General features: G+C 59.3%; 2 protein-coding genes across 2 annotated transcripts in view; both read right to left on the reverse strand.

Moving 5' to 3' along the window:
• The window catches only part of SRA1 (steroid receptor RNA activator 1), a 1,758-nt gene extending 993 nt beyond the window's left edge, over positions 1 to 765 (reverse strand). The window contains exons 1-2 of the mRNA XM_041397895.1: positions 526 to 765; positions 15 to 275 (exon numbers count right to left, since the gene is read on the reverse strand). Coding sequence (XP_041253829.1) covers positions 15 to 275; positions 526 to 550 — 286 coding nt within the window. The 5' untranslated portion in view covers positions 551 to 765. The remainder of the gene's footprint in view (positions 1 to 14; positions 276 to 525) is intronic.
• Positions 766 to 791: 26 nt separating this feature from the next.
• Positions 792 to 6,038, reverse strand: APBB3 (amyloid beta precursor protein binding family B member 3). The gene is made up of 12 exons (XM_041397989.1): positions 5,193 to 6,038; positions 3,585 to 4,178; positions 3,278 to 3,335; positions 2,956 to 3,096; positions 2,476 to 2,603; positions 2,353 to 2,358; positions 2,155 to 2,269; positions 1,991 to 2,078; positions 1,765 to 1,848; positions 1,499 to 1,614; positions 1,191 to 1,373; positions 792 to 1,095 (listed from the first exon to the last, which is right to left on the reverse strand). The coding sequence occupies exons 2-12, from the start codon at positions 3,602 to 3,604 to the stop codon at positions 874 to 876; spliced, it is 1,161 nt and encodes a 386-aa protein (XP_041253923.1). The 5' UTR covers positions 3,605 to 4,178; positions 5,193 to 6,038; the 3' UTR covers positions 792 to 873.
• Positions 6,039 to 10,862: the final 4,824 nt, after the last annotated feature.

Below are 10,862 nucleotides of genomic sequence, written 5' to 3' on the forward strand. Positions count from 1 at the left end.
GGGGGGGCACCTGCAGGGCAGAGGCGCCGAGCCCGTCAGCTCGGACCCGGCTGGCAGCGAGCCCCGGCCCCGCAGCCCCCAGCACCGCGGCTGCGGGGCCGGGCCTGGCCGGGCAGGGAGAGGAGCTGTGGCGGCTCCACGGTGCTGACCTGGGGGTGCCCCCGCGGGCGGAGCGGGGGCCCGGCGGGTGAGCGGGGTCCGGCGGGAGCCCCCGGCTTGCGCTTGCAGCCCGTACGAGAACTGGGGGGGGTCGTTCCAGCCGCGCTCCTGGTTCCCTGCAGCAGCGAACGGCGCCGTGAGACCGGAGGAGCCCGAGGAGCCTCCGCGCCAGGCGGAACCTCCGGCACGTCCCTCCCGGCGCTCCCCGCACCCGGAACAGCCCCGGCGTCCCCCACACACGGGCCCCGGCGGAGCCGATCCCCGGTCGCGGCCCCGCGGCCCCGCCCGGGCAGACCCGCGGTGTCCGGGACCGGGACCCCCCACCCCGCACCGGAAGTGCCGCGCGCGCGCCCCGCGCCCCCTCACCCGGCTTCACGTAGGACTCCGCCATCCCGCCACGTCACGCCCGACCCCGCCCCTTCCGGCCCGTGAGGCGGGGATGGGCGGGAGGGGCGGGGCCGGGCCTGTCCCCGCCCCGCCGGGGCCGCGCTCGGGGCCGGGGCCGGGGGCGGGGGTGGGGTTGGGGGTGGGGCCGGGGGCTCCCCCCCCGGGACTCCGGCCCCGACCCCGGCCCGGCGCAGCTCGCTACGGGCTGTGCAGGAGGGCCCGCCGGAGGCGGAACACCTCGGGGCCGGGGCCGGGGTTGGGGTTGGGGCCGGGGCCGGGGGCTCCTCCCCGGCGACTCCGGCCCCGACCCCGGCCCGGCGCAGCTCGCTACGGGCTGTGCAGGAGGGCCCGCCGGAGGCGGAACACCTCCAGGAAGGAGAAGAGTCCCCGCTTGCGGGGCCCGGCCCCCGCCCCGCCGCCGCCTCCTCCCGCCTTGGCCGCCCCGCGGGCAGCGTCCCCCGCGGCCGCCGGCCCGGCCCGGCCCCGGCCAGCCGCGCTCTTCGCCTTCGCCCCCGGCGCGGCGGCCACGAGGCACTTCTGGTACTGCACCTGCGGGGACACGAGAGGCAGCGCGGGGCACTCGGCACCGGGGACACCCCGGCCTCCCCAGGGCCGTGCCCAGCCGCGGTGCCGCCGCTGCTCACCATGCAGGCGGCCTGCACCGCCTCCGAGATGGTGCCGGCGTCGGGCTCGCACCAGAAGGCCGCGCACTGGAAGCGTCGCCCCGTGTCCACGATGAGCGCGAAGGTGTGCGCGTCCCGGCCCACCCCCAGGAAGGTCACGTACCGCACCTGGCACTCCCAGATGTGCGCCGCCTCCTCGGGCTCCTGCGGGGACCCCGCGGGCCCATCCACCCCTGGCCGCCACCCGGGCAGCCCCGCCGCCCCCCAGGACCGCTCTGCCGGGGGCAGCGCCGTGCCCGTCCGGCCAGAGCCCCCGGTTCCCTCCCCACCTGCGCCGGGTGCACCCTCATGGCCGTGTCCGACACGTAGATGACGGAGGGCGTCCAGTTCTCCCGCCCAGGGCGCCTCGTCAGCTTCTCGATGGCCTCGTTCAACACATCCATCCCTGGGGAGAGGGACACCGCGTCCCACCGGCCCCGGCTGCGGGCGAGGGGCGGGCAGGAGCCGCCCGGCGACAGGGCACGGCTGCCCGGCCGCCTCCGGCACGGCGGGGCCTCCTGGGCGGCCCCAGCTGCGGGGGAGCAGCCGCGCTTACCCATGGCCCTGGGCACGGGCAGGCTGCCGATGTACAGCGCCTCGTAGGTCTGCATCGACTGCCTCACCGCTTCTAGGATATCCACTGCCAGGACGGGAGAGGGGGAGCTACATCTGTGTCCCCCGCTGTGTCCCCCATCCCCAAGGACCCCGGGGAAACAGCCGGACAAGCCAGAGGGCTCTGGCTCACATGCGGACTGTGGGCGGGGGCCGTGGGGGGACGGTACCTTGCAGTGGCAGGTCCTCGGCAGAGATGGGCTCCAGCGTGGCAGCGCGGGGCAGCCTGCTGCTCGCTACAGCTCGCTCGGCCACGATCTGCAAGAGACCGGGATCCCGGAGCCTCCCCTCACCCCCGAGATCCCCAGGCCGTGCTCACACCCCTGCGTCCCACCTTGGAGCACATCTCATGCAGAGCCTTGGCGATGCCCTTGGCAGGCACGTTGCAGTGGAAGACGTGACACTTGAGGACGCAGGTGTCCTTGTCACTGGCCACGAAGGCGAAGTCTCTGCAAGGCCACGAGCAAGCCAGTGAGACCCCGACAGAGGCAGCCCCCTGCCTGTATTGCCCCCCAGCCCCGTGCCCCCTTACCTGTCCCTGCAGCCGTGGTGGCAGTCGGGAGGGAGGAGAGGGGACAGGTCACTGCTGGGGTGCCTCCCCCCAGGCGGGCAGAGCCACCCCCCTGGCCCCTAGCTCTGCCCTCGCCCCTGGCACCTGCCGTTGTTGCAGCCAACGCCCCAGACACGGATGTTGAGGATGGGCTGGCGGTGGATGAGGCTGCGGTCCAGGGGGTCCACCAGGCTCATGGTGTCCTTCTTCAGAATCATCACTAGATCCTGGCCCTGCAGAGGGGCAGTGGTTCCCTCAGCCTGGCAGACAGCCTGGGCATCCCCAGCACCCAGCCCCTGTGTAGGCAAACCCCTTCCCCGTCAGCCCACTCTGCCCCAACTGTGGGGTCAGCCCTGCTCTTCCCAGTTACTGTTCCCTTGTGTGGGGAACCCACCCAGGCACCCTGGCTCTGTTCCCAAGGAACAGCCCTGTCAGACCCACCTGCTCTGCACCTGGAACCATTGGATGGATGCCCTCTGTAGAGAGGTGATTCTACCACCTGCTCCCCTTTTCAGCGCCATCCAGCCTCAACAACAGTGGCCTTGGGGAGGGACCCTGCCTGGCAGCACCATCCCAGGCTCTTACCTCGCCCTGGTTCTCCGCAGAGCCCTGGCCCTTGCTGTTGGAGAGCTGCTGGATGCAGTTGTTGACGGCGATGCTGCTCTTGCCAGGTGCCAGGTCCTCCTCGGGGATCTCCACCCAGCCCAGAGAGCGCACAGCAAAGCACTGAGCAGAGACACGAGGGGCTTCAGTGCCACTGGCACAGCCACCTCCATCCCACACGCCTCACCGTGCCAGAGTGGTCACCCCTGCTCTGGCTCCCATCCACGTCCCTGCCAGCTGCCACCCTCCTCCTCTTCTGCCAGCACAGCCCACGATGCGGCAGTGAAGCTGGCGGGTGCAGTACCTTGGAGCCGGGCTCTGCGCTGTGCTGGAAGTCATCTCCATGCCAGGACAGTGAGTGCCTGCAGAGGGATGGGGCAGTGAGGGGCAGCTCCCTCTGCATGCTCCTGGGGCACCCAGGGAAGCATCAGGGTGCTCTGGAACAAGCAGACCCCCTTGCCACCAGCTGGGAAGCATCCCATGGGGGTGCCCAGCATGGTCCTGCTGGTTTCAGCATGGGGTCTGCTCTGCGGGGGAGCACCAGGGCCCAGCACAGCTCGGGATCAATGGTAGCCCACAAACAAGCCAGCAAAGCACAAGGATAGCCCTACCTCCGGGACAGCGAAGCCATAGGGCTGGGAATGGGCCGGTCCTTCGCCGAGTGCTTTGCTGCAGGGCCATGGCATTCCTGGGAGAGAGGAGGAAGGGGGTGACCGGAGATTAGCAGGCAGGAGGCACCAGGTAGGAGCCCTCCCTCCCAGGACTGCAACAAGCTTGTGAGCGTCCTGGATAGTCAAGATGAGTCCAACTAGGATAAGCTCCAGGATGGGGCCTGCTGGAGCCTTTCAAACGGCTTAACCCCAGACATTAATGGGCTGAGCAGGACTTCAGGGTCACACAGACAGGGTGCTCCAAGGGGAGGCTGGACCAGTCATGCCCAGAGGGTCCTTTAGCAGGATTCTGCCAGGGGTGGAATCCAACACCAGCCCTCACACCCCTGCCCACATTCCCTACCCTTCCCTGGAGTGTCTCATCTCCATCAGCCTCCGTGTGCCCTCCTGGGCTGGTGCTGCGTGCAGGGTGCTGCCACTGTGTCGTGCCTGTTGGCACATGCCAGTAATAGGTACCCAGAGAGTCACAGATTTTCCTCCAGCCTGGGGGAAGATCGGGGTCTGTCTCCAGGCTCTGGTCGCTCCAGATGTTGTCTGTGCAGAGAGGCAGTGTGAGACACGGGGTGGGGAGAAGGATCCCCCAGTTGCCCTGAAGAGCCACCAGCTTTGCCCAGCAGCAGAAGGGTCCTGCAGTGGCCTCTGGGTGCGTGGCTGGGTGCATGGGCCAGGAGAGCAGCCTGGCAAGGGAACATGGCACGATGCCAGCAAGGCTGCAGCAGTAGCAGACCCCAGGGCAGGGAATTGCCTCGCTGGCTCCCGGGGGGACAGCGAACCCCGGCAGGGCACAGAGGGCAGGGGCAGCCTGGGCCTGCCAGGCCGGGAGCCCTGCGGGGCACCCGGGCTCAGGCTTGGCCCGTGGCCGCCAGCTCAGTGCCCCTGCCCTCGGCCAGGAAAGGGGCCGGGACAGACGCCGGGATCCGGGCAGAGGATTGTGCTGCAGCCGGAGGGTGCGATGGCGGTGGCCCCCGCACCCCCAGCCGTGCGCGGGCACCGACTCGAGCCCGTGGCGCAGCTCGGCCGGAGCGAGCCCGGGCCGCGGTGGCGGCGCGCTCCGACCGGCCGGCTCCTGCAAGCCGCCCCTGAGCCCGCCGGCTGTGCCCGTGCCGTGCCCGCCCTGCCCGCCGCGCTGACCGTCGCAGTTGACCAGGACGATGGCCAGCATGTAGTCCTTGCCCAGCATGGCCCCGCCGCCCGCCCGGCGCGGCGCCCCCGCCGGAGCTGGGGAAGGGGCGGGGATGTCCGGGGCCTTGGGGTGTGCCTCGGGACAGAAGGTGGGATCCTGAGGAGGGAAGGGGTTTTGGGGCTGGAAAGGTTTCTGGGTGCGATAGACAGCAGAGCCAGGTCAGCCCTTTGTGCCCTCGGGTTCGTTCCCCTCCCTCCATCCGCTCTTAGCGTTCCTTCATTCCCTTTCCTGTCCCCACAAATCACCATCATTCCTCTCCACCCATGCTTATCCCATGCTCATTCTCCATCCATGCCCGGGTCTGCCCGTTCCCCTCCACCTGTGTCCAGCCTCCATCAGCCAGTGATGAAGTCTGTGCTGGTTACCTTCCCCTTCTCACCAGGGACCCAGAGCTTTGCATCTCCAGTTTGAGACTTCTTTCCATTCTGTCTTGGCTAATGATCAGCACACAGGGACAGAAGCTCTGGAGACATTTGTTGTACACCTGAATTCCCCAGGGAGCTCCTTGAGTACTGCTCAGGAAAAAGTCCTTCCAAGCTACAGGTACCTGATGGAATATTCCAAGATGGATTGCTATAGGTGGCGTCTCCACCTTTTCTTCTTCAGAGCAGATTTTGGACGTGCAGGATGAATTTTCCATGCTTGGTCTCTCTTTTCCTTTGCTTGGTCTCATTCATGCATTCCATGGGATAACATGCCCCTGATTTTGTGAGACACCCTCCGCTCCTTTATGCATTTTAATCTTGCTCACCTGGCCTGAGAACAGCACCAGCTCCATAATCCAGTTTTGCAGTTGTCCACAATAATTTCTGTCTCCTGGTGGCAGCTCCTTTTTTGGATACAGGCTTTTTCTTCTGCATCTGTCCAGAGCTAGTCAGATTTCTAACACTCCATTCAAGCACTGTGGCCTTGGGACATTATTTCCCTAACCCAACCCAAACCCACACAGCAGAGCAGGGGGGGCTCGTGGCTCCCTGTGCTCAGATGTGTCTGAGGGGTCACAGGTCTCACCTTGACCTCTGCTTTCCCCAGATCCCACCTTTTCCAGTTTCCAGGAGTGAGCTCCCCCTACCAGGACCGAGTTTATGGTGGTGACTGGTAGTGCTCTGGTATCCCCTGCTGCACATCTCTCCTTGTCCTTGTCTCAACACACATTTCACTTTCAAAAACCACGCTCAGCTCATCAGACAGGAGGCAACAACCCCAACACAAACTGTCCCCACTCCTCCTCTGGCTCGTCCAAGCCCACCAAGGTAAGGCAACTCTCTCCTGGCAATGTCATGAAGCTTAAGGGTGATGATGGCCCTGGTGATATCAGACTTAGAGCAAGGGAGGAGAATTTGGGGATGGTGCAGAGCAGAACCCATGGATTGTATGAAATGGCATAAGGGATGTTTCATGGGAAGGGGAAAGGGAGGGACCAGGGGAGGAAAAAGCACAGAAAGGCAGAAGGAAAAGAGGAAATGTTCTGGTGGTGTGTGGGCAGTGGTAGGTAGGCTTGCCAGCCTCAGCAGCATGTTTCAGCACTGCAGGCTGTCCTGGACCCTCATTAAATCATCTTTCTTCTGTGCAGTGGTGCTCCCTGTTCAGAGCTGCCTGCGTGAGAGTGGGGAAGATTTTGGTGGTTCACAAGAGGAAAAGGATAAGGAAACTGTAAGGATAAGGCTAAGGAAAGCCTATACCCATTGTACTTTCCAGGGAAAGGTGTGAGACATTTTGTAATTCTACAACCCATAATTTTCTGGTGTTGGCCCTGAAGAGTGAGAGATCTGGGTTTGGTTTTGTTTGGTTTGGGCCTGAAGTAGAAGTACAGTGGTGTCATTTTTGGTGCTGGGTTAGAAACCAAAACTCTTCTTCTGGCTTGAATAATGAAATCCTGGAGAAGGGGAATAAGACTTCTCCTTGTAAAGATTGAATTTTATCTTCCTAGTACAATCACCAGCTAGATCTCTTCACAATATAAGGGGGAATCTCTCAGCTCCTCTGACACTTCCCTCAAAAAGTGAAAAAAACACTCTCCAGCTAGATCTCTTCACAACATAAGGGGGAATCTCTCAGCTCCTGACACTTCCCTCAAAAAGTGAAAAAAACACTCAAAAACACTCACATGGCTTCCTTGGAGCAGTCTGGGCTCTCAGATCTGTCAGCTGCAGATCAAAAGACTCCTAAAGAGGCTCATTACATGAAAACACTCCACAGCTGCAGGTCCAGCGCAGTTTTACCTAAGATAACAAAATAGATATCTCCCAACCAGATCCTTTGTGTATGCCATATTTCCAGGGGATAAACATACAAGGTTTCTCTCTGCACTGCTCCTGAGACAAAAGACAGAATCCCCCTCAAAGAAAATATCCACTTTCCATCAGGTGATGTTTCTGGTGCATGCCTTCATTCACTCTGGAGAAGGAGGTTTCTGATGTGACAGATCAATAATTTTCAGGTTATGAAAACCTTTCAAAAAGAAATCAAGTGAAATATTAGGTAACAATTCTACTTTTCCACTACCTTCCTCCCAGCCATTGAAAAACCAAGATCATGCTATGCAGCCCAGACTCAGCTATCTGTAGTTATCAAATATCCCTGTCCCAACACCCTACCTGGCAGAAAAAAACACAGTTTAAGCTGTTTCTGTGCTTCCACCATCACTTATTTCCACCTCAATTGTGCAAGTCAAGCAGAGACAAAAGGAAGAAGCCACAAGATGAACTAAGACAAGTCCAAATCAACCCCCTAGATCTTGGAACCAAGACTTTGAAAAGCAGAAAAAAATCCCAGGGTATCACATTTGAAACTCTAATTCCAATAAGCAATTTTTTTTTTGGTTTTTTGGGGTTTTTTTTCTGTTTTACTGCCTGGTTCCTGTAAACAGCACTGATTTGCAGAGCTGCTGTGAGCTATTGGCACTAACTATGGATTTCATTGGTACATGCAGTTCCATCCCATATCCCACAGAGTTCTCTGGAGCACTGCCTCTTCTGTAGGTTTTTTTAAGAAATGCTGTTAATATCCTCTGATCATTTCACACCTCTCTTATAATACAGAGTGCAGAAGTATCCATAGTTTCGATTTCTCAAGCTGCTTCACACACACTCAGATAACACATTTAAATTTTCTGTCACCCACTCCTAATCCATCTCAGAAAGCCTGGGGGTGGGGTTTGAGGATGAGGAAATCGATTCCCTGCCCGTTTGAAGCGCACACACTCTGAAACACAAACAATTGATGTGAGGAACCAGTACTTCTCAAAGGAACTCAAAATCAGCAGCTAAAATGTTGAGTGTTAGCGAGAGTAAATGCTGCTCTTGGCTTCATCTGATTTCTTGGAGCCAGTTCTGATGCTTCCCAGAACCAGCACCCCAGGCCACCAAACAGCTTTAGCTACATCATTAGTGGGGAAATCAATCACAACTTTGCAACTTTTAACCACTGGATCACCAGTGCCAACTGGCTGCTTTCCTTTGCTAATTCACAGGATTCCTTCTAGTGATGTGGAATTGTATCAAGAGGTTCTAAGCATATTTTGACTGCTTTAAACTAAAATCTAAATTACCTCCATTGCAGCAGTTCTGCTCTCTTATTAATTAGTTCCACCACCTAATAGTTATGATGAGTAAAGACTTGAGGTACATGCTAAAAAGCATCAAAAGGAAACATATAAACCTTAAGCTGTATAAATATATGGGGGGAAATGTTGCATCAGCATCAAACTTCAGCTTCAGAAATGTCCTTTGTCTTCATTTAAACCGGGTAAGAATTAGTGCCTGGTATTATTACCTAGCATTTTAATAAGAGTACTATTTAATTTTAATTTTCTAAGCTGAAAACTATGCAATATACTTCTATTCAGCAGTTTATGAAGAGGAAGCTCCTCTGGCCTTATTGTTAAGGTGAAACACAGATTATCACCTACATTTCTGCATGTTTCAGCATTTGAAACAGTTAATCAGCCCACTGAGGGGCTGAAATCACTGGACAGTGTCTGAAATCACTGAACAGTTGCATGTTTTGTATTGCACTAGGTTTGTTCTTTTTTCTTTAGTTACTACCAGAGCCATCAATCAACAACAAAAAAAATCTGGGTTTGTTTTCATTTTAATGATGAAAGTAGATGCTTCATTTACTGAAAAGGTTCAATTCATATTTACTATCTGTGTTCTCAGTTTTAACCCTGCTGGAGGCTTTTATTTCAACAGCCCAATGCTGACATGCACAACCTACAGAAAAGTGTAACTGCAAACAGAAATGAATGTCTAAAAATGTAATTAAACATTCTAAATTTAAAAGATCAGCAAAAGTGGCTTTCAGTGCTCTTCTTTGCCCTTTTTATCACACTTTAAAGTTGAAAAGTACCTCCAGAAATCATTGAGTCCAACCTGTGACCAACCACCACCTTGTCAACCAGACTGGAGCTCTGAGTGCTGGGTGCAGTTGTTTTGTGCACAGTTCCAGAGATGGTCATTTCACCCTGCTCTGGACAGCCTGTTCCAGTGCTTATCCATCCTTTCCATGAAAAAATTCTTCCTGATGTTCAGCCTGAACCTCCCCTGGTGCAGTTTGAGGCCATTTCCTCTCATCCTGTCCCTTGTTCCCTGGGAGAAGACTCTGATCTCCACCCTCCTCTCAGGGAGCTGAAGACAGCGAGAAGGTCCCCGAGTGTCCTTGTCTCCAACCTGAGCCCCCAGCTCCCTCAGCTGCTCCTCAGAGCACTGACACTGCAGACCCTTCCCCAGTTCCATTCCTTTCTCTGGTCATGAAACAACCCCTCAAAGTCTTTCTTGCCGTGATGGGCTCATCATGGATGAACTGGATGCAGCACTCGGGGTGTGGTCTCACCCAGGACAGAGGGGAAGTCACTGGCCTGGTCCTGCTGGTCACACTACAGAGCTACAGGCCAGATGCCCGTGGCCTCCTGATGCTCTGGGGCACACTCAGCATTCCCAGGGCCTTTTCCATCAGGGCAGCGTTCCAGCCCCTCTGCCCGAGCCTGTGCCGCTCCCGGGCACTGCCTTGCCTCGCCTTTCAGCCGCTCCCCGGCATTGCCTTACGTACCTTGTCCCTCCATTGACTATGGCTCACCGGCCTGCTCCTCCCTACCCCTCCCTTCCTCGCCTTACAAAGCTCGCATTTGCCTCGTCCACCACCCCTTCCCTTCCCTTCCCTTCCCTTCCCTTCCCTTCCCTTCCCTTCCCTTCCCCATCCTTGCCTTCTCCTCCCATGCCTCGATTTCCTTCCCTTGCCTCGCTGTACCAATCCCTCCCTTGCCAGCCTGTTCCGTGCCTTGTTTATCTGACCCTTCTTGGCCTCGCCTGGAGGCACCCGGACCCGCGGGAAGGGCTCCTGCCCTCGCCTGGAGGCACCCGGACCCGCGGGAAGGGCGCCGTCCGGCCCTCGCCGTCCGGCCCTCGTCCCCTCCCGAGCACCCCCGGCTCCCCTCGGCCGCTCCCCACAGACTCCAAGCCCCGCCCACCAGGACAGAAGCAGAGCCCGGCTCCGCCAATCCGAGCCCGCCTTTCTCCGCGTCGTCCAATCACAGCCGCCCTTTCAATCTGGCCGCCGTCCCGCCAAGCTCCGCCCGCTCAGCCACGGCCCCGTCCCTCAGCCTGGCCTCGCCCTCCCTTTCGCCAGAGGCGTCGCTCCGGGAGACGGCGGAGCCGCAGCCTCACTGCGGCAGCCCGCGGCAGGTGCTTCTGGGGCCCGGGAAGGGCCGACGGGGACTCCCCGTTCAGGTCCCGGCTGGGAGTTCTCCCCGGGGAAGGAGGGGACGGCGGGGAGAGGGCGGGGCCGGCTCCCGGGGCGGTGGAGGCAGGGCCTGAGGGGAGAGCGGAGCTCAGGGAAATGAGCGGAGCGGGAACAGGCGGGCCGGGATTGGCTGGGTCGGGCATGCCCTGTGGCTGTGATTGGCTGCGCCGGCATGCCCTGTGGCTGTGATTGGCTGCGCCGGGCCGCGCTGTGCCGGCAGGAGGCTATAAATGCGGTGCACAGGAACGGGCCGCAGCCAGTGCGGCAGAGCAGGCCCGCCTGGAGGCGGGAGCAGC

This window comes from Onychostruthus taczanowskii, unplaced genomic scaffold (genome assembly GCF_017590055.1).
Source record: "Onychostruthus taczanowskii isolate IOZ18803 unplaced genomic scaffold, ASM1759005v1 scaffold14, whole genome shotgun sequence".
Lineage (NCBI taxonomy): Eukaryota > Metazoa > Chordata > Aves > Passeriformes > Passeridae > Onychostruthus > Onychostruthus taczanowskii.